The sequence below is a fragment of the Octodon degus genome, unplaced genomic scaffold (assembly GCF_000260255.1).
Source record: "Octodon degus isolate 3935 unplaced genomic scaffold, OctDeg1.0 scaffold00146, whole genome shotgun sequence".
In the NCBI taxonomy this organism is placed as follows: domain Eukaryota; kingdom Metazoa; phylum Chordata; class Mammalia; order Rodentia; family Octodontidae; genus Octodon; species Octodon degus.
In genome coordinates, this window is record NW_004524722.1 from 4,131,007 (window position 1) to 4,154,256 (window position 23,250).

Here is a 23,250-nt window from a genome sequence, read left to right on the forward strand (position 1 = left end):
TATATATAATATCACTACAGTAGTCCCTATTTTGTGATTCAATTTTCATGGACTCACTGTTTCATGGGTTTTCAAAAAAATGTTTATCTAAACTATTTATCATGGATTTTTCCCTATATTGTGGGATTTTGCAGTACTGTACAGTCTATGTATGTTGTTAAAAATTACATAGGTTTATGAGTTTAGCAAATGGTTAAGAACATCAGAAGTGGTTTTGAAAGTGTGGGAAAGGTTTATAAGGGTGTGGGAACCTTCAGTGACTTGGTGTGCATGGTCTTCAGGCAGGGAGCACTGATACTGATGTCACCATCTGCTGAGGTACCATACAGACCAACAAGTGGGGTATCTGCCGTGTCCAGTATTTCTACTGCAAACATCTTCCAAGTTAGAGATTCGACCATTTTTCCTAGATCAGCATCATCATTTAGAACCTCCAGCCTGTTAGTTTACACTTAGTTGCTTGAAATGAGAATGACCAGAACTTTGGGTTCAATTTATATGCTTTGCTTTTTCAACAATTTCATTAAAACTGTAGTCAACATACAACTTTATGTTGTTCTCTTCTGCTGAGATGGACTGTGCATGTAACCGAGCATCCTCCTCAGCATTTACAGCTAGCAGCTGCCCAACAAGCATAGCCTGGATTGGTACAACCATGTTCTTACTGTAGAACTCCTTCATCTCATCTTCCATTAACTCCTGAGCAGCAGGGTAGTCTTTGCCCATATACCTGATGACCACCTCATTCATGCTACTCAGTTCAACCACCAAAACAGACAGGTGCCTCAGGTGGAACAACTAGGGGAGGAACCATTACATCCTCCACAATGGTATCAGTGCTTTCACCAATGTGGTTTCTTTTTCTTTAAAATTTAAAGTATTATTTATTTTATACTTTTATCAGTGCATGTTTGTATTATAGAATAGTGGAGTTCACTTGGGGAAACTGGCACATGCAAGCAATGTATGTTCCTCAGTTTCGATACCTTTACCTTCCTTTCTTTCCCTTCCCACTTCCTTCATCTCTTTCTCTCTCTCCAAAAGTTTACTTTTAAGTTTCCAATCTGTTTCTTGCAGTTTTCCTTTACTTTTTTCATTTAATACATTTATATTTTATGTTTATCATGAGAAGAGAAAGCATAAGAGATTTAACTTTCTGAGTTTGGCTTATTTCACTTAGTAAGATGCACTCATGTCCTGTCCATTTTCTTAGAAATGACATGATTCATGATTCCATTCTCCTTTCTAGCCTATAATATTCCATTGCGTATATGCCACATAGCAATGTGTTCAATTTCTTTCCTTTTTTTTTTTTTTAGCAATGTGTTTTTCTGAGAATATTTCTGTTCAATATTTGACTTGGATCATTATTTTCCCGTGCCTTCCCTTTATCTTTTAAAGGTTCTTGTCAGTGAGAAATGGAAGTTTAGCACAGAGGATCACCTTCTAGGACTTTGCAGAAATGTCATCTATGGTACATACATCAGAAAGTGAAGTAAGATTTTTAAATAAATATCCTCAGGAATTTTTACTTTGTACATGTCTTTCAGTGTTTTTGGGAGTACACTAGCCCAAAGGCCACTAAAGAACTTTAGCAGCAGCTATGCCACTTTTTATTTGATTTCTTTTTCTCCTGGCTCAGGAGAACTCCTGTGCTGAACTCCTTTTTTGATGGTGATATTTGTCTGGAAGCAGGTAGAGGGGGTGGAAACACTTTTTCAGTGTTCAGTTAACTTCTCAAAGGTTGCTTTCTCTTAGCTGGATAAAGAAGCAAATCTTGATCACCACTCTACCATATAAATATGAGGCCAGTGTTCAAATTGTAAAATTCCTTGATTAAAGTCTTCTTTATACAACTCTTTACACAAACGTGGAAGCCTAAGATATCCAAATGCCACCATTATGCTTGTTTAGTATTTCCTTCATGCAATTTTGAACCTTACCTGTTTTGTAGGTGTGAGAGGCCGAGGGATGTGACATTTGTTTTTTCAACAGTCTTATATAAATTATCGCTCACTTCCTCAGTGCAGGCTCTACAGAGATGCATCTAAAAGGTGGTGGGTAGGGCACCTTGGAGCTAAACCTGCTGTTGGTAGACAGGGTCACATGCCTCTGTGCTGGAATGTCTTTGAACATTTTATTTCCAATAGTCCTGTGTGCTGGGCAAGGTGGCATTTTGGCATCTAACTTAATCCCAAGAGAAGTTCCTTTGTCTCTTAACAGTGTTGGATTAGGTTTTTTGTTGCCAGAAAAGGTTGAAGTAAGTTCTGGTTGTCTGAGGGTTGCTTTTGGTTTTCCTTCTAGGAAAAAATGGCATGGTTTTCTTCACTCATCCAACAATTAACTTGCTGTCCAGTTTGGAACTATTCTGACAAGCCACAAGCTGAGCTTGTAGCTTCTGTCCAGGCCACAGCACAGCAGGTAACCTCTCCAGATCTACTAGTAGCTGTCCTGATAACTGCTGGCACACTTCTCATTCTTCCAGAGTAAGCTAACCAAGCTGTTTAAGGGGATCCCATCTCCAGTCAAGGATTGGTATTCTCCTTGGAGTGGGGCAATGCAATCAATTTCTTGTGAGACTGCAGAACAGCCCATAGCATCTTGGAAACCAGATCTGCCTCCAACATCTTTGCCTTCTCCCTGGCTCCACAGTGTGGCCCCGCTTTCAGTTTCTCCACAGTGGCTCTGAATCACCTTGGGCACATGCCCAGCCCCCTCAGCCTGCCCTACCCCCAGACAGGCAGGTGCCCCCAGGCTTCTTGTGGGCATTTTCGAATCCAAAGACTTGCCCCACTGTATCCTCCTTTTGAAGGCCTCAGCCTGTAGCAGCTACCTCTCAAAGCTCGGGAAGGGCATCCCTCAGTCCATAAGCAGGGTTGAACAGAGCTGGCCCCTGCCTGTGGGTACTGGTTACATGAAGTTGGAGATATCACCCCATCATGGTCAGGAGCACAGGCACTCTGCCCTCCTAACAACTTTCTTCCTAATGTATTGGAGCACTTTTGAAAGTTACAATGAAAAAGATTATCTGTCAAATTTGTTTTTCAACAGAAGTATAATTCTGCAGACCAAAAATTAGAGAAAAAGGAGGGCTGCAAGGAAAGCCAACATTTTGGCCCTAGCCTTCCAAGGTCACTTAAGACTCAGGACATATGAGAACTTGTACTGTAATATCATGTAACTCAGCTGTGTCCCAAATTTTCTGATCAAGGAGATTATGGGGCCAAAGAGGAAAGTGTTCAATCACGTAGAGTGTGTCTAAGGAGAGTCATATGGAGAGAAAACATTCTTTCAGGCTTTCACAGAGAGCACATTGACCAAGCAATGGCCATGACTCATCCACATGGCTGACACTGACAAAGGTTCTACAATCTGAGGTACTGGGTCTCAGGATAAATCCTGAGGGGATTTGACTGACCTTATCAGATCCAAAAGCTACAACTCTTGTTGCATAGGTCTTGCTTTATCTTGGTCTTAACCATCCAGCAGAAAAGTATAAAAACGAAGTATAAGAAGTAAATCTATGTTGCTATGTTGAGCTGTAGGGGACTCAGGTCAACAACTTCTGACATTGCCAGTCAAGTGGAAGACCTAATACTATTATGGACTACTGGACTATTTCGGAATATTTTGCTGAGTTCACACAACTATATTTAAATGATAGAACAAAAAAAGGGGATCCAGATGAATAACCATTTTTATCTATGCATTCAAAATGGTTAGGATAGGTATATAGCTACATTCAATGAATAGAGGGATTTGTTCTAATACTGTTTGTAAATAGGATATCATGTCTGCATCTTGTACAACAAATAACCACTAGGAAGACAGTATGCAATGTGTTAATTATTGGAACTGTCCTACCAATTTGATTTGAAACTGTCTAATCGCTATTTATTTCTCAGCAAAATTATGGGGAAAAAAAAGAGGTATAATTCTGTATTATCCAGCCTTTTTTGTTCACACCATTTGAGTCAAAAAATGCTTACTTTTATTTTGATTCTAGGCACCTAATAAAACTTCACTCACTTAAATACTTACATGTTACACACACACATACAGACACACACAGACGCACACACACACACACATGCACACACACAGTACAGACTGAATCATGATGGTTAAACTATCCTATAAAGAAGTCTTTCCATGTACACAGGAACTTCAATGTGTTTGCTTGGTTTAAAAATAACATAAAATGATATTATTGGACCTTATAATTCCTGGTTGATTATTTAAAGAAGTAATCATTACCCCTCAAATCAGTTTATTAATTGCTAAATGCAAGCCCCAAAAGTGAGGTCATTTCTTTAATTTATTTTAGCTTTAAATAAATATATCATTCCCCCCAATTTTTTTTTTTTGGTCTAGGAACCTTCCAGGATTTGTCTTCCTCATTCCATAATAAAATAACAGCATCGATGTGCCCAACCCTCTTGTTCTAAGTGTCTGTGGACATAATTGGAAGTGCTTCCTAAGAATTTCCTTCTCACCTCAATTTCCCAGACAGCCCATGCACAGATTCATCACCCCCAATGTAAGGCAGCTCAATCCTTTACCAGGTCACTGACAAAGGATTGATATCAGTCCATTCCCCTCCAAGGGCACTGATACCAAGTCACTGATAGCAATTTATTCCCCTTCAAATAGCTGATGGCAATTTATTCCCTTCAGCTGCTGATGCTCAAGAAGAAGCAACCTGGGAGCATGGTGGCAGAATGAATTTATTTCTCTTGTTGTACTTTCTCTTGTACCACCTTCATATATAAACAACAACTACAATTACAACAGAAAGGTGATTTTTAATATTCCTCATGACAATCAACCGGAAGCCACTGTGTTATTTTACCTGTGATCTATTTTTTTTTTTTTGTCCAATCCTGACTTAACAATCACTATCTTTAAGTACCAACTGTGCCAGTTGCTATGTTAGATGGCATCATGGGGACAACATGAAATTTGTCTATATTACAGTGCATCACAATAGGGAGAACCATTCTCACATGTTTGCCTTTAAGCTTATTTCTAGCGCAGTGACTCCCACAACACCATCTCATGACTTGCACTGTTTGTCCAACCTTGCCTGCCACACACAACAATTACTCTAAGGTCAGTAATCCAAAATACGGCCTTAATTCCCTTTTGTTATCATATGTGACTCTCGAACTGACATCTAAAAATTCCTGTTCTTCTTTCCACATTGCTCTCCCCCATAGTTCAGAGAAAGAAAGGCAGGGTAGGTGTTAAGTAGTTATGAGAACTGGGAAGATTCCCTGGGTGGTACAAGAACTCTAATTTTTAGCCTAACTAGTTGGTAGATAAGAATTCTTCTTGGCTAGTTTTTTTTTCTTCCTACTTATCAGCAGTTTCTACCTTGAAGTTACAGCCTCTATTATAGTTCTGAGACAAACACACATTAAGTAGTTATGTAATATTCTGCTGTGGCTCACAGCATGCCACTACCATGACGCCTTTCTGCCTGAAGGGCTCTGTACTATCAGGAAAGGCCCAAAGAAAGAAAGGCACTGCTGGAAGGATTGTAGCCGTAACACAGTGAGGTGGGGAGGTTTTCTTTGACTTCCTTCCTCTATCCCTGAGAAATGAACAAAGGCATGGCATGGATTAAGATTTTCACACCAACCTATGAGGTAGGAGGAGGTTTTGTTTCAGGACAAACTGCACCAAGTGTTCCAACAAGGATGCTTATAATCTCTTAAAGATATGAGCGGTCTCATACCCAAGTACAATGAATGACAGGTAGACATTTGACCTGAGAAGCAATGCAAAAATCACTTTATGCTTTTTACAATCCTCCATAGCTTTGTAAGAAGTCATTTGCTGCATTAAGCCCATTTCACTTCTGTTATCCATAAAATGAGAATAAAAATAAGTTTTCTGTTCTGCCACTTAGAGAAGCAAGCAGGGACAGGGTGTGGGACTTCTTGGTCTGAGACAGCGATCTCCCCAGCCTGTGCTCCAGCAGGCTATGCAGTGTGTGGTCTGGGCATGTCGGGAGCCTCCAGTCAGGAGGACAGAGTAAGGTCAACTTGAGGTTGTTTGCTACCACTGAGCCTTAGATGAAGCATCTTGACTGGCCCCAGCATGGAAACCAGCTCTGGATATGGCCTTGATTTCTTTGGCTCACTGGTAAGTTCTAATTCAGAGGTATATGAAAGAGTGTCTACTTTATTTCCTCTTTCACTTAATTATGACCCTGGATAAAAGCCAGATCTTCATATCAGCCAATTATCTTACCACTGCTCTGAGACTCAACTTCAGACCTGATACTTTTTTCCCGTGGGGTGCAATGCTCATTTGACTGAGATTCTTTGTTTTATGAGTGGTTTATTGACAGACAGTGCCTAATATCTAGAGCCTGAAAGGGTAGAGAGAGGAGCCTCTGGATTCTCGGCCTGCTTCACTTGTTGGAGGCAGCAGCCTCCACCTCCCTGGTGGGCCAGGCCAACTTCCAAGGGCTCTGGTTGGGGAGGGAGCGCTCCTAATCCTCACTGTCCAGGGAACAGATGGTGAGAGGGGCGGTGTTGGCACAGACGCTGTAGCAAGGACTGAAGTAAGGCAGGAGGCGCCCGGGGAAGGGAGAGCGGGGGAAAGTGAAGATGTGGGAACAATTGTCAGTCACGTTGTAGAAGGATATGTCGTGTGCCTCATAATCTAGGAAGACTCCCACCCGGCGTGGAGGGACTGGCAAGGTCAACCGCGGGTACGCATCGGTGCCTGCCCGGTACTCAGCTCCGTTCCGCAGCCGAATCACCCAGAAGCCATACTGGGGGGATAAGTACACCACCTCCTTCCGGTCTACATCTTCGCTACACACTCCCAGGCCCCATTCAGCCCTGTCTCCCACCTCCACCTCCCAGTAGTGCCGGCCTGAGGAGAGGCATTGGCTGCCCAGGACTATGTTATAGCGGTAAAACCTCTCAGGATTGTCGGGCAGGTTCTGCTGAGTGTCTCCATAGCGGACGCACTTTCTGTCCTCCGACACGATCAGGCGGCAGTAAGCAGTATCTGGATCCAGGCGCACATCGGCTAAGGAAAGAAGACCCTGGTTGGCAACACTACTCCAGAGAGGTGATGTGAAGGTGGTCTCTCACATACTTACAGCTACAGGCTTCTCAGCGATGGCTTGGGGTAGACTGAGCATCTGGAGGGCCTGAGCCATTGTATTTCTGTGGGACGGTCCTGCCCAGCACCCAGTAGTGTCCCCAGCACCCATTACCTGCATAGGTCTTGAGAATCTCTCTTAGCCCTAGCATACGGCAATCTGTCTTCATTTCCAGGCAGACTGGTTCTGGCATCCACAGGCTCCACGACTTGGTCCTGGTAGAAGAGGGCGAGTGCTGGGGCCCATGTCCTGGCTCTGTCACATGGACCTTCCCTTAATACAGTCTCGGGTTCCTCCCCAGCAAAGCCACAAGTGATGATCGCTTGGCTGACCCTCAAACTGCTTATGACACAGAGATGAGGACTTTTCTGACCCTGTGTTGTGCTGTGCTGTGGGGAGGGTGCGGTGTGTGCCCCACGCTGGGAGAGGCACACAGCCAAGGACAAAGGCTGACGCTCAGAGCGGGATGCCTCTGGGCAGCATTTCTGTCCCTATCCTTGAAACCACATACTTTCTAACATTTACCTAAACTTCTTATTGGTAATATCCAAAATGAGTTTGATCAAGTACAAAAAAGAAACAGAAAGGGCCAGGGAGATAGCTGAGTGGCTATCTCCTGGCAAGGTAGCTTGCCTGGCAAGCACAAGGTCCTGAGTTTGAGCCCCAGTATGAAAAAAAAAAAAAAAAAAAAAAAAAAAAAAAGAAAGAAATAGGAAACAGTAACAAAGCTTCTTGAGCCAATATAATGTAATGGGGAGGAGGCCATGGATTAGCAACCGCTCTCTATGGGTATTGAGTTTGGGTCCCTTTCCATTTCTGGCCCTGGCCTGGTTCCCCCTATTCCTTAATAGGGCTGTCAAGAGGCTCCGGTGGTGAGACATACCTGTTTAGGACTTCCTGAATACCCTAGAAGGAGAAAAAATATAGTACATCAGTATGTGCTCTTCCTTGGGAAGTGGCCAATGGACGTCATGCTCTGGGATGCAGTTTCTCAAGGTAAAGGGAGATGACATCAAGGCTGGAGAGAAGCCAGTGAGAGGGTAGCAGGCTGGGTCAGCTGGATTGGCTAACCCCAGGTTCCAGGGTGGGGAAGGTCTGACTGATGCCAGGCAGTCTGAGTACCCACCGCTCACCTATTCCTGGCTGGGTGCACAGCCTGGTCTATGACCACCACTGACCACATCAGCCACCCAACTAGGGACAGAACATCAGGCACTAGCTGGGGGCATCCAGGATGTTTCACTGGCAGGCAAAGTGCCAACAAACCTCGTGGAAGACCAGCCAACCCTGTCCTGCATGTTCTCTCCTGCAGGCTTCCCAGGAAAGCCTGCACTCACCGGCAGCGCGCAGCGGAAAGGCCTCTGAGCTCTCTCTTCCAGCTCTGTGATCATCTTGCACAGAGCCTCTCTCTGCCGGACAAGCTCGCTATGATTCCATTCCAGTTTGTGCAGCAGCTCGCTCTGCTCCTGTTCCAGGCTGGCCAGAGCTGCAGCTGCATCTTTGTCTAGCTGCTGACCTGGTAGCTCTTGATCGTTTAGTAATCGTCGGTACTTCTCAAATTCCCACATGATACTCTGCTTTTGGGTTTCTGCTTGTATCTACAAAGTCAAGACTGTAATCAGCACTGCTATTTCTTTTTCTTTTTTTAAAAAGTGTATGTGGTTGTTACAGATCTCATGACGCAGCTCAGACTCATAGTGATCCTCCTGTTTTCAGCCCCCGGCAGCACTGGGATTACAGGCATGTGCCACTATGCCTGGGTCTCATCCTGCCCTGGGGGCGGGAGTGGGGCCGGGGCAGCACGTGGTATGGTGTGCTTGCCTAAGCAGGTGCTTTTGGCTTTAGTCTGCTGAGCTATCTTACAGGCCCAGCACTGATATTACTGCGAGGGCCATCCAGGCTTGAGGACGCTGGCCCGTGCACACACACATCCTGTGGAACGTTTTGGTACAAACATATGCTAGGTGCTGGGGTGGCAAAGGTAAAGGGTGCTACTTTTATTGCTTTTCTGCTCCCACAGATACAGGGTGTTCTTCTGGGTCCTCTTTGCAGGTGAGGGTCCATTATCAGAAATGCTTAGGACCAGAAATATTTCAAAATGGTGACTTTTCTGTATTCTGGAATATTTGGATGTATGTAAAGAGTTATCTTAGGACCAAGACCCAAGGGTTTTTTTTTGGTTTGTTTTTTTGCTTTTGTTTTTCCTTTAGACAGGTTTTGGCTATGCAGTTAAGACTGGCCTTGAACTCTCGATCCTCCTGCCTCAGCCTCCCATTGCTGGGATTACAGGCACATGCCACTATGCCCAGTGAGGACCTGTTTGAAACATGGAATTTATTTATGCTTTACACACATTTCATATGCACAGTTTGAAGGTAGTTTTAGACATCTGTACCATGCTTGTGTTTTAAATGGGATGTATCCCATGTGGTCAGGTATGGAATTTTCTTGTAGCATTATGTCAGTGCTTAAGAATTTGAATTTTGTGGCCATCCATAGCTTGGATTGTTGGATTAGGGCTGCTCAACCTGTACTATTTTTACTGACCAGGAGGATCCAGGTTATCTTGGTACTATCAGCTCTAGACTATCTTCCCTTCTTAGAGTGACCAGATGTGTTACACTTTTATTTACAAAAGCAGTGTAACATAACTGTATTTCTAGATGTTTTTTCTTCTTGCTGGCATTATATCTGTTCAGTGCTCCATTTTAGATTGCTTAAATGTTACTCTCTGTTAATCAAAAGTTGTAAAAGTTTCATAATTACTGGCTTCAAATATATTTCAGGGATGATCTAATGTTTCATTAACTGGATTCTTAGGAAATATCCTCTTGACTGGGAAAGTGAAGCTCATATATGAGGCCCACATCGTTTCTCATATATGAGGACACTAGGCCAGAGGCATCCCTACGTCATGATGATCATGAGACCAGAATTGAGAAGTTTCCTGGCCTGTTGAAGGCCACATACCTAGTAAAAGCTACTAGGGTTCCAGGCTCTCTGACTTAGGCCTTATATTGTACCTCACAGAGATGAAAAAGCTAAAGGACAACACAGGGATGACAGCAACATCTTCCCCAAGTGGCCACTTACCTTCCAGTTAGCAGTTCGCTGCCTTTCACTAACTTCCAGCGTCCAGGCCTTTATCTCTTCTTTCCTCAGGTATTCCAGAGCCTCATGGAGTTTCCACTATAAGAGATAAATGAGGACCAATGAGGACCCCTCAGCACCCTAGGCTATTAAGATGGCTTTTACATACTGGCAAGGGATGGGGAAAGAAGGATCCCTCGGGCGATAGGGGAGAATGAATGTGGGCGGACAGGCACATCACAGAGGGAGCAGATCTGCCCAGATGGCCCCAGGGCAGCTCTCTGAGCTGCGACTCACTGTGATACCTGGTCCCTAAGTATAAAGTTGAAGAAATGTCCATTTCCAGACATTGCTAGGAAAATGTCCCTTGTACCTTCCTGTTCATGTCTGGTGTTGGTCCAATACTTCACTACCCTATGGTCTCCCAGAACTTGGCTACTCCACGTGTGGCCCAGGATCAGCAGCACCACTTGTGTACTTGTTAGAAATGTGCATCTAGGCCTCATCCCAGACCTACCAATTGAAGATCTGAATTTTGGCAAGATCTCTGGTGGTTCACATGCATGTCAGAGGTAGGAGGTACTATCCTAGAATAGTAATACAAGGGACTCCTATTGGAAAGCATGACATGTTTTAGTATTACATTTAATTCTAATCATGCTAACCACTTTATTAAAGAATAACCAAGTGTAAACCATACCTAAACTATGGTTTGAGCACTAACCATGCATTAATAGGGTGCCTAGCTGTCAATGTTTTCTCCATTTTACAGATTAAAACAACTGAAGTATAGAAAGTGAAGTATCGAAAGTCATCTGACTAGTAAATCATTTGGCTTGGATTTAATCATGTTATGATGCTACACCACCTCTGTACTCCAATATTTGCTAAACAAAATGAGTAAGTGTATATATTTAAGAAGTTTTAAAAATCTTTTATTTTTCATTTGGTATGGAGTCTCGCAACACAGCTCAGACTCATAATGATCTTCCTGTCTCAACCTCCCCAGTGCTAGGATTACAGGTGTGTACCACAATACCTGATTTTGGTGGCCGGCATGGCATGTGGTACCAGGGATTGAACCTGGGTCCTTGCGCTTGCTAGCCTGGTGCTTAGGCTGTTAAACTACATCCCCAGCTTCAAGTGTATATTTTTAATGCTTTAGAAATGTTTACTATAGATGAAAAAGGTAGTTCAAGAGATGTGTCTTACATTGTTACTGCCTAATCTCAACTCCCTGAAGGAGAATTTAAGACCAGAACAGGGTCTCTGATGACCAAATATTGGAAAAACAGATCTGGCAAAGATATGATAGTGTGGACATCTGAGAAAAGAGCAAACAGGCTCCTTCACTAAAAGGCATTACTCCTGTAATACTCCAAGTCTGCATTAAAAAGCAGCAGATGCCTCAAACAAAGATGGCTCATCCTGGGGTGGGGGTGAGGACAAAGATGAAAGGACTTGGGAGACGTCACAAAACCGACCAAAAAGGAAAAAAAATACAAGTCCTAGCCTCTGCTCTTCCTTTACCTAAGGACAAGGTCAGAAGGGCCCTGAAAGGACCTGAAAATATTATGTTAGGTACTGTATGTATTAATGCATGTTCAGTGCTTAAGTCACAGCCGACATTTGACAAATGAGTCCTAGGGAACTCACTCCTAGTCCTTTCCAGCTCTAAAAAAATTATCATGATCCCAAAGTTTTCAGCCACAGTTTTGTCTCTGCAAAGAAAGAGTTTGACTTACCCACTGTCAAGTCACCACTTGTCACGCTGCTCGGGGAGGTAGGAGTTTCTCATAGGTTAGCCTTGATTACTAAATCTCAGCTTCATACCCAAACTTATCCCAGCCACTAAGACCTCCAAAGGAATCCAAACTAGCCTCCTTTGAAGTCTCAGTAACTGAAATCATCTTTGGGTTACACATCAAACCACACTGAGACTTGGGGTGGGATGTGGAGGAAGTAGGTGGTAAGGAAATCAACAAGGGACTTCAATAAAAAAAGAAAAGGTATACCTCAAAACATCTGACCTCAGGGCCCTGAGTGTCAGGAGCCAAAAAATCAGTTCTCAGTCTCTGAGGCTGGTAATTGGCCTTTGATGCAGAGAAAGTTAAATGAGGGGCAGGGGTGCTAGCTCTCACCTTGTACTCCCAGGCAACAGCCTCCATGGGGACAACACAGTGGGCTTCATGCTCTGGGGAGTGGCTGCAGGCCTCACACACCATCAGGCCATCTTCTTTGCAGAAGGCCTGTACTTGTTTCCCATGGAGCTCACACATATCACCTTTTGGCTCCTTTCCTAGACAGAGCTTTAGCAGACGGACTTTTTCTACCACACTCGCCAGCTGCCAGTTAGGTCGCAGGTTCTCTGGCTGGACAGGAGCACAACACAGGGGACAGGTATAATCATAGTTTTGGGATTCTCTTGGAACCTCCCAGAGTCTAGAGAGACACCTGTTGCAGAAAGTATGCCCACAGTCGACGCTCATGGGGTCCCTCAGGAAAGTCATACAGATGGGACAAGCCACCTCTTCCTCAATGGCTTCCACCAAGGCTGCAGGATCCATGGTCCCTCTCACACTGTCCTCAGATCGTGAATAAAGCAGGGAGAGGTAATAAAAGCTGTAAAGAGTAAAGGGAAATACATGAGAGCGAAAAAAGCACATAGATCAATACAAATGGCAAGTAGTGACTTAAAAACCAACTTATCCTTTGGACCCTTTACTGACCTCTTGAATAAGCTTTGGCCTTTTCAGGCTTTGACCGGACCCCTTTACTTCCACCATGGAAGAGGTGTGTAGGGATGCCCAAGTGAGTGGCATTGGGAGTTCTCAGTTTTCATTTATTTGGGAAACTGATTCTCCTCTGTGTTCACTCTGTCAGCCTATTTCTACTCCTATCATACTCTTATTCTGTAAGTCAACATAATTTCTCTTGAACTAGGGTAAGGTCACATAAAATGTGGTGTTCCTGCAGCCAAGGCCTCACTCACTGGTATGTTTATGTATACATTTATATTCTTTAAGGTGTGAAAGGCATATGCCAGAAGACCACTGCCTACATGCACAGGCTGTTTTCTTGTGCGGCACACTAAAGCGTAAAATATAAAAGCAACAACAATGTTTCTCTTGTGCCCTATAATCCCTGCCCAGTTCTCTGGCACTTACATATGCCATGATACTTTCTTCAGCCTTTAGGGGTATGTTTGAAGCTGAGATGAAATAACATCGCTTGGAAGATAAAAATACAAAGATTACTTGATAATCCAATCCAAGTGGATGAAGTCATCATTGCAGAAAAATTAACAACTCCTGTAATTTTTGCCAGGAGCCCATATAGGTACAGAACCTGAATGGTCAATAGCAGGCTCTTGATTCATTTGGCAGTATTTATTCATTCACTTTGCAACTTTATGTTACCAGATGGAATCTACAAAGGGACAAGTCATATTGGTTTTACTTGTTTACATCCTGAAGCACCTAAACAGTGCCTGCCATGAAGATACTACGGAATACATATTTGTCCAACATATAAGAAGCCAGACATGAGAATTTGAAAACCCAAAATGTTTTTAGAATGAATTAACAACTATAGTAAGCAAACCTTGAGCATTTACACTACGTTCCGAGCAGATTTCTATGTATTTTACATGAATTATCTCAATTTGCTGCATAATCCCAGATAGAAGAGCCCAATTCTGTTTGAGGGAAATTACCTAACCTTCAAGGTAAAATGCAGATTCAAGAGGAGGGAGAGAAATCACTGTGGTTTAGGGTCACGCAGCAGGGCTTTCTGGGGGAAGCGGAATTGCACACTCAGGCATTCTCACTGGCCTCCGGCCTCCTGTTTTTCTTTTCACCTTCACTCTCCAAGTGTGGGATCCAAAACCCTAAAGGCCAGGTTCGCTGAACTACCAGCCCACACCCAGCAGCCAGCCTGCAGCGACACTGTGGATGGCCCGCCACTGCTCCTCAGTAGGAGACAGCTTTAATGATTTATTTCCGACTCCACAGAAATTCCTTTGGCACAACTTAATCAGTTACGTGCTTCTCTGTGCCTTTGGCGGAGTTAGCGTTGGGTTTGGGAAAGACTGTTGGGGAGGAAGGCGAGCGTAGAAAGACTCTGGAAGTAAAAACAGGAGAGGGCAGAGGAAGCGGTAGCCTCCAGGATTCAGGAACAGAAAGGACTCTACCTCGGGGCCCAGGGCGGCGAAGGCAGCGGGTGGTGGTGGGTCCCGGTATGTGAGTTTACAGGGCTTTGCCTTCCAATTAGGATCGGGTACCCATCCCCTCCTCGTCTAGGGCTAGCATTTAGCGCAATTAACTGGAAGCACAGATACCTGCGGTCCGCGGCCCAGGGTCGCAGCGTGAGAAGCGAGCAGCCACGCACTTACCCCGCCCGGCGCGCGAAGCTCACAGCTGCAGAAGGCCTCGGCCCTGGCTGTAGAAAGCGGCTCCGTGGCGCTCCGCTGAGACCCCGCCCGCCGAAGCCCCGCCCACAGAGCCGGAGCCAATGAGCGGCAGGTCGGGTTCCCGTACAGGCTCCGCCCTCCTGGTGACGTATTTTCAGGATCGGCCAGTCACAGACAGGCATCGAGATCCCCTTGACAGATCGGAAAGAGGAGGAAGCTCTGGAATCTCCTGCTGGCGTCTTCTCGGCCTACTCAATTTTCTGGCCCCTTTCCGCACTCAGAGCTGCCACTGACTAGGAGTTAGTTCCGGGAACCACCAAAGGGTCGAGGTTCTCCAAACGCGCAGGCTCAGCATTGACATGTATATTTGGCCATTTTCATTTGCCAGTTTATCAGTTAATCTCAGCATCTGTAAGACCAACTGCATCCGGGTCTGGGCCTCTCCTAGGCTCCCGGCTGGCATTTTCTTGTAGGACGTGCGACCTCTCCTGGCTCCAGACTGCAGTTGCTGGGTCCTTTTTTTTTTTTTTTTTAAAGCACATCTTTTTTATTCATTTTTGATAAATAATGAGAAACATTTGATGGGCATTTGGGTTGTTTCCAAGATAAAGCTATTATAAATTGTGCTTCTATAAACATGGGTACACATGTATCACAGTGTTTTCAATTCTTCTGGCAAGCTCCTATTCTTCATCTTCTCCTCGCTATTGGGACAATTTAACTTTGGAGTTAGAAGCGCATACTGATGGAGTAGACCCAGTTACCCATGGTGATAACCTGTTTGAAACTGCAAACTTCTCTCCCCTCTCCTTTTCTTCTCGCTTGCTAGTTCATTTTGTGATAACATCCCAAATAAATAACTTGACTTCAAATCTACTTTTCTGTTGTATTGCTGGGTACCCAACCCATGACAAGTGAAACGATGTACTAAGGACATTGCAAACAACTTTCTCATGTCATTTTATTCGCTTCTATACCACTTTGTTTTGTACACAATAGTGTACAGTGGATATCTTCCTGGTATTGTGAGATGTTTTGTGGTAGCTACTTTTGTCAGTAGCATAATAAGTAGCTTACCTTCTTACTTTCTTGATGTTATAGCTGTAATTTGGGATTATGATTGGGTATAGAATACACACTCAGAGGACTAAAACTCCTCTGGACATGGAATTTATTTATTTAAATGTGTCATTTAATTCCTTTAAAATATATAGATATTTAACCTTTGAAGTATATGTAAACATTAGACACTCAAAGGTAACTATTATTACTGATTGTGTACTACTTTATGCATCTTAGCCAGTTAATTTTAATTGTCAGCTTGATTGGATTAAGAGACTCCTTGGGAGGAGACAGGATTATGCAGTCCCTATAAGCTCAATGGATTCATCCACTGACATCGACAGGAAGTGTATTCTCTTCTCCTGGGCTTTACTTCCTGGTTTGCGCTACCATAACCTTTCACAATGTTGTTCCTGCGTTGGAGGCAGCTGACCATATGGACTTAACACATTCATGACGGGGCATAACTCACATGTCCTGCTGCTGTGTGGGTCTGATTTGAATTTGATTGCTCCTGCCAACTTGAACCGCTGGTGGTACACGCACGCCTGTCTCATCAGCCAGCTGGTACAGCTTCTCAGGGGGCTTTGATTACAATACTGTAAAGAAAGATTTGAGTAAGCAGACCAGCTATCATCATATTGTCATTCCTATTAAGGATGACATACTGTCATCATATTAAAGAAAACATTAAAATGGCATAAAAATTGTAATACAGCTAGTCAGTAGTATAACTGTTGTAAATACACATTATATACACCAGCAATGGGATACTTATAATATTTCCATGCTAAAATGCAGAAAATTAATTATTGATAGACTATTCATAAACATATATGTTTCTTTTTTTAAATTAATTTTATTTTATGTATTTATTTTTGGTGGACCAGGGATCTAACTCAGGACCTTGTGCTTGCCAGCCAAGCACTTACTCCACTGAGCTATTTCCCTGGACCAATTTATTTATTTAATTTATTTTATTTTATTGAGAAACAAATAACAATGAGACAGTTTCAAAACTGATTAATAGGACAGTTTCAATAATTAATACATTGTACATTGTTATCTTCTTAGTGGTTATCCATAGTACACAATACAGACAGGATATCTTGTCCAAACACTATTAGCACAAATCTTTCTTCTCATTGAATTAAGTGAAAGTAGCTGTATATCTATCCTGATAAATGTTTCTTTTAATTTAATGAAATAAATTTGCTGGTGGTTGCAATAATTTTTAGAATTTGTATGTCATGTATTACTACTTATATTTGGGTAACGATTACTCAAATTCAAGCAACTAACTATTCAGCACTTTTATAGATATTTTATTAATGTATTAGTAAAAAGACTGATAAATATGATTAGATTTCTTTGTTTCCCCAGTGGTACAAGACATCTCCTGGGCCAATCATGCATGAACTACCAGGGGTTTAAGCTGTCAAGAACACGTTAAATCTCTAAAACGGTGAGCCAAATTAAACTTCTCTTCCTTTAAGGTGAGTGTGCCAGGTATTTTGTCCTAGCAATGAGAAAGCTGACCAACATAATATGGTGGATTGACAGCTAGTGGGCAACTTGTAACACCCAGCTGAACTGAATCAGTGTGGTGTTGGGTGTGGGAGGTACACCTGAGGGTTGCTGCCAACAACATGGAAAGGAGAACTGGAGAGGAAAAAGAGGGGCTGTTGCTTCTCCTGCAAGAGCTTGTCACGCTGGCTTCCTGATGATGCGCTCTGCTGTTCTCATCACTGGAGGAGCTTGGGACCTTCATTGGAGGATGCTAAGGATGGCTGTGGTACTTTTGGGGAGAGCTCTGGTTCTTTGACTGTTGCTTCCTGGCTCCAGGGCAAAGCCCTCAGCCTGCTGGCACACAGCCTTCACTCCACTGGCATAGACTTTCTAGCTTCCACCACTGATGTTGGGACCTTCCCAGTACAGATGTGTGAAACATATTTTCGTTAGACATTGTCATAAGCTCTGGGCCTCCAGCTGGACTCATGCAGGACATTGCCGCGGGAACCAGGCCCTCAGCTGCATTACTTGAGCCTTTAGTGTGTGGGCAGATTTCTTGTACTCTTCTGTATTTGACTCTTTGGGAGACTATGACAAAATAATCCTATAAATTATGTGTCCTATGTTAAGTTGTTTCTCTTCCAAACCCTGACTACAACATATAGCACTCCAGCTTTTCTAATTTTTATAACATCTATGTTGTTTCCATCTTAATGATGAAGATTCTGGAATATAGATTTATGTACCCAAGAGCCTAAGCTGAGATCTGAACCTGAGTGTTTATGAATGTTGATGAATATCTTCACTTTTTCCTTCCATTTCATCTTCCTTCTATTTTATCAGTGTAGTGTCCACTTTACCCAGAGGTTTTGGAACATTTTATTTTTGATTATTCTGGCTGAGTTTCCTCAAATATTTACAGAATTTTTATTGTATGAGTGCTGATCTTTTAGTTTGAAAGCTTGGTGCACACACATAGACAATAGTATAATATATGTATATATTTAATGTACTTATATGCATAAGGTATATGATATGTATATAAACATGTATTTAAATGCAAACTTAAAATATAACTGTGATTTAGAGCTACTTCATCAAGCTTGTCTTAATCCTTTGCTCATTGGTAGATTTTAAGTGACTTGAGAGATGATCAGCTGTGTTTCAGGTTTAGACAAAAGTTATCAACCCCTTTTCTAGCACTGCTTTCTGTCTTTAAATTGGAGAGCATTATATCTAGCTCATAAAATGAGTTTTGTCCTAGGGAATATCTGGAGTTGCAGTGGCCAAGATGGAATTCAATCCTTTTGTGACTTCATATGAAGAAAGGACAATGAAAAGCATTTCAATGTGCCATCCTACATTTGCAGGAAAATTCTGCCTTTCCCTCTTTCCAAAGAGCTGAGGTGGAAATACAGTGTTTGCTGTATGCCCACCTGAAAGGGTGATGAGGTTCAGGTTGTGCGAGGACACTATAAAGGTCAGCAGATTCTCAAGGGGGTCCAGGATTACAGGAAGAAATATGTCAGTTACATTGAATGAGTGCAGCAGGAAAGGGCATATGGCACAATTGTGGCACAATCACCAGGCTAAAACTAGACAAAGGCTGCAAAATGATCCTGGAATGGAAAGCCAAGTCTCACCAAGTCAGAAAGAAAATGGACAAATATAAGGAAGAAACAACTGAGAAGATGCAGGAACAAAGTCCTACTGTCTGTGACTTTAGTTAAAAACTGCTAAAGTGAAAAACAAAATGATGGCATAAACAACAAAATATACAACTTCTTCAGGACCTAAACTCAGAAACTAAGTTTAGGTCCTCTTCAGGACCTAAACTAAAGAGAGAGAGAGAGAGAGATAGAGAGAGAGAGAGAGAGAGTCTAGGAAATGGGAGGAAGCTGTTAGGAAAACTGTTACAGAGAAGTTGCAGAAATGGAGGATACAGAGGAAAGGAAGAAGCAGCCTGGAAAGCTGAGCACAGGTCCCTGGGTAGGGGATCTGTCTCTGCTGATGCAAGGTAAAGCTGGAGAGGGTTGGCAGCTCCAGGGAGAAATATGTCAACCAGATTGGCAGTGCAAGCCCATAAAAGTCAATGCTACTGTAAAATGCAAAAACTGTGTGGTTTTACCCTGAAAATGAGGCCTTTAACATGGTAGGCTGAGTTGGAGAACAGGTCCAATGTAGTGGCCACCATATTTGAAAGGATATAATCAAATAATTTTAGAAAGGGGTTATTGTTGATAACTGAGACACAGCACAAGTACAGAAGACCTCCACCTCAGTATTTCTGGTGTTACTCTATCACAGTGTCCAGGTGGGAGAGGGTCTCAAGAGAAGGAAAAAGAGAAACATGAGAAGACAAGAAAACAAAATGCCTCCAAAAACTGCCCGTGTCTCCCCAGCTGATTCATGGGGCACTGAGGGGGAGGAAATCAAACCTACACAGCTGAATTACTCAAAATGGTAAAAGAGGAGACAAGATAACCAGTTCAACGAGAATATTGGTGACCTCACAGAAAATATAACAAAACACAAAGTGATAAGTAAGTTTATAAATGACACTATGAAAAAAATAGCTGAGTTTAACAAATGATACAAAACATGAGCAACTAGTTTAGCAAGGTTTAGAGTCCATGAAAATGTACTGAACAGAAGTCCAGGAGTTTAAAAAGTTCTTTTGAAAATATGAACAGCAGAAGTACACATATGAAGATGGAGTGGCAGAATTAGAAAACAGGGCTGTTTTTGATGACCATCTTCTCAGAGTTATCTTAGTAAGAAGAATAATAAGAAGGCATGGAAAATTGCATCCAATAGCTGCTAGATGAGGCAAAGAAAACAAATCTACAATCAACTGGAATTAGTAAAAATTCAAAACAGAGTACAAATGGCATAAAATCTGAAATAATAACAGAGAACTGAAATAATAACAGTAAAGTTTCTAAATATGGAGAAAAATTTAACATAAACTCAAGTGAAGCATATGAAACCTTAAGGAGCCATAATCAAAAGAACCTCAAATTTGGGAAGTTCAAGACAAGGACAGAGTCTTAGTTCTGCTAGAGAAAAGCAATAAATCACTTATAAAGGTAAACTACTAAAATTATAGCAGAATTTTCAACAAAAGTGTTAAAGGCCAGATGAGCATAGAGTGAAGTATTTCAAGTTCTAGCAGAGAACAACTTCTAACCTAGACTGGTGGATCTATCTTAATATAGCCATCTTTCAAAATTTATAGAGATATAAGGTCTTTCCATCACAGAAAGAATTTTGAGAAATTTATGTTACCAATCCAGTTCCAAAAAATTCTTTAGTATTCTAGAAAGAGAAAACAAAAGCAATAATGTCAAAACATCTAATGGAATGAATACACCAGGCAAGGTACAGAGTTAAACAGAGAGGAGAAAAGGGCATATGCAACAGGAAAATAATGCAATGACAGTAAGTACTTTTCAGTAATAATTCCTTATGTGATTGGTCTTAATTTCCCAATGAACAGGCACAGACTGGCTGGGTAAATCAAGAAACAAAACCACATAGTTTAGTTTAATCCAAATAGAAATACATAGACTAAAAATGAAAAATATCGAAAACTGTATTCTATGCCACAGGAACCTGAAAACAAGGAAAATTAGCTATCCCATTTTCAGTCAGTGTGGACTTCAAAGCTTATCAGCAGAGGCAAAGGTCACTACATATTTGGTTAAGGGAACAATTTAACTGGAAGAGATAGCAATTATAAACATATATGCACCAAATATCAGCACATCCAGCTTCATAAAACAAACAGTACTGGGCCCAAACATCACATAAACATCAAAAATTATAGACTTTTTTTACTGTTACTAATAGACAAATAACCTACACAAAAAATGAAGAAATGTCAGAGTTAAGCCATACCTTTGAACAAAAAGACAGACATATTTTTTTTTTTCTACAGAACCAGGGATTGAACTCAGGCCCTTGCACTTGCCAGGGAAACACTTATTCTACTGAGCCATCTCCCCGGCCCCAAGAGACATTTTCAGAGTGTTCCCTCCACCCAGTAACACACTACACATTCTTCTCAGCACCACATTGACGTGTTTTTTTTTTTTGCAAAATAGGCCATAAAAATCATGCTTAAGTAAGCGCAAAGAAGCAAAATTATTTATATATATAAGTAGATTGTAGTGCAATGAAACTAAAAATCAATGCCAAAGAAACTACAGAAATTATTCAATCATCTGGAAATTAAACAATATAAGCAATAAGCCACAGAAGAAATCAAGGGAAATATTAGACCAGTGATGGCATAATTTTTAATACTTTCAGTGATATAGTCTGCTGTGAGACGCATGCCACAGGCTTGCTGCCACTTCGAGAGTTCTTAGAAACAAACAATAATGCCAGGACAAAGTAACAATATCTATAGGACACAGGTAAAGTAGCCTTAAGGGGGAAGTTTATAGGTGTGAATGCCCACAGAAGAAAAACACTGAGAACAAATAAATAACCTAATAATGCACTTAAAGTTCTTATAAAAACAAGAGCAATCCAAATCTAAAGCTAGTATAAGGAGGGAAATGACAAATAAGAGCAGAAAGTAATGAAATTGAGACAAAAACAATATAAAGAATCAATGGTTTGAAGAGCTGGTTTTTCCAAAGAAGACACAAAATAGACAAACCCTTCATCAGTCTCACCAGAAATGGAAAAGACCCAAAGTAATTAGAAATTAAAAAAACAAAATCACAACAGATATCACCAGAATCTAGAAGATTATTAGTCACTACTTCAAAAGTCTATACTTCAATTAGAGTCTCGAAGAAGAGCATACTAGATACATATATATTTAAAAAACTGAACCAAGAAGATTTAAATACTTTGAATAATCCAATCACAGACAATAAAATTGAAGCAGTAATAAAAAACTTGCCAACTGAAAGAAAGTCCAAGAACGGATGGGCTCGCCATTGAATTCTCCAAGAACACTGGGGAAGATTTTTCACCAGTACTTATCATTATTTAATGACATTAAAGGCAAGAATATTCTGAAGTCATTCTTGGAAGCCAGAATTACCCTGATTCCAAAACTAGGCAAAATTCAATTGAAAAAGAGAATTACAAGTGGGGCAGGGCTCCCCTGCTTCTTTCAAAGTAGAGGGGCATCCTCTTTCTGGGGCAGGTGGGGCAAGGCTCCCACAAAGCTTATTCTGAGTACACTGCTATTAGGAATGGACATCGACTTTCCCTTAAAGTTGTTCAGGGTTCAGCCTTACAAATTTTTTCTTTAAAATTTATTTTATTATTTTTAATTGTACATATTTATGGTATACAGTGTGGTAATTCGATACATGTATACAATATTAACCCTTTAGTTTAAACTTACCATTCTCAATCTTTTTATTTTTTTGTATTTTAGGGAAAGCTCTAAAGGGTGTTCAGGGTCTCACTACTAGATCGGACTCGTAGTGATCTGCCTGTTTACAGCCTCCCAAGATCTGGGATTATAAGCGCGCGCTACCACATCCAGTCTCAATTGCCATCTCAGTGTGCCCTGGGGGTAGGGCCAGCATGGCAGGCCTCAGGATCGAACCCCCTGCCCCTGCTCCTGCTTGCAGGCACTTTAATTCACTGAGCTATTTGGCTGGCCCTATCATTCTCAATCTTGAGTGTTCATCACAATAACAAACAGCTTAGAACTTTGATACAGCATGGCAAATGATCGTTACGGTTTGGATCCAAGGTCTCATGAGGCTTTGGAGGGCGACTGCATGTTGGGGGCACCATACCTATCAGCGAATCAATCCATTGATAAGTTTATAGCTAACTGTTCTGTTAGAAGGTGGAGCCTGGTCATAAGAGGTACATTAGCAAGGGTATGCCTTTAGAGGTAAATGACCCTGAGAACCAACATTAGCTAATAGCAGTCATTTATCAAGCCACCACTCATAACCACAAGCAAAAAATGAAAGCTAGTAATGTAAAAACAGAAAACAAACAAGGCTTAGAAATGGGGGAGACAGTTGAGAAACTAGACTAAAATTGGCAAAGTAGAAGAACTTTT

General features: G+C 41.9%; 1 protein-coding gene and 1 pseudogene across 2 annotated transcripts; both read right to left on the bottom strand.

Annotated features, from left to right (window-relative positions):
* Positions 1–233: 233 nt before the first annotated feature.
* LOC101582791 lies at positions 234–5,469 on the bottom strand (annotated as a pseudogene).
* On the bottom strand, positions 5,355–14,694 carry Trim68 (tripartite motif containing 68). 2 transcript variants are annotated; one of them, XM_004641972.2, is made up of 7 exons: positions 14,610–14,694; positions 12,358–12,838; positions 10,220–10,315; positions 8,464–8,724; positions 8,010–8,032; positions 7,241–7,341; positions 5,355–7,050 (listed from the first exon to the last, which is right to left on the bottom strand). In XM_004641972.2, exons 2-7 carry the CDS (start codon positions 12,781–12,783, stop codon positions 6,503–6,505), a joined length of 1,455 nt encoding a protein of 484 aa, XP_004642029.1. In that variant the 5' UTR covers positions 12,784–12,838; positions 14,610–14,694; the 3' UTR covers positions 5,355–6,502. The 2 variants fall into 2 exon arrangements, with proteins under 2 accessions (XP_004642029.1, XP_023557916.1); XM_023702148.1 differs by having other exon boundaries at positions 14,556–14,654.
* Positions 14,695–23,250: the final 8,556 nt, after the last annotated feature.

Excerpts from the sequence above, each read along its gene's own strand:
- Trim68 (XM_004641972.2), bottom strand. The coding sequence starts at position 12,783 with ATGGATCCTGCAGCCTTGGTGGAAGCCATTGAGGAAGAGGTGGCTTGT. Across the intron at positions 8,725-10,219 it reads AGCGAACTGCTAACTGGAAG|ATACAAGCAGAAACCCAAAA; the intron begins GTAAGTGGCCAC and ends TTGACTTTGTAG. Across the intron at positions 7,342-8,009 it reads ATTCAGGAAGTCCTAAACAG|GACCAAGTCGTGGAGCCTGT; the intron begins GTATGTCTCACC and ends CTCTTCTACCAG.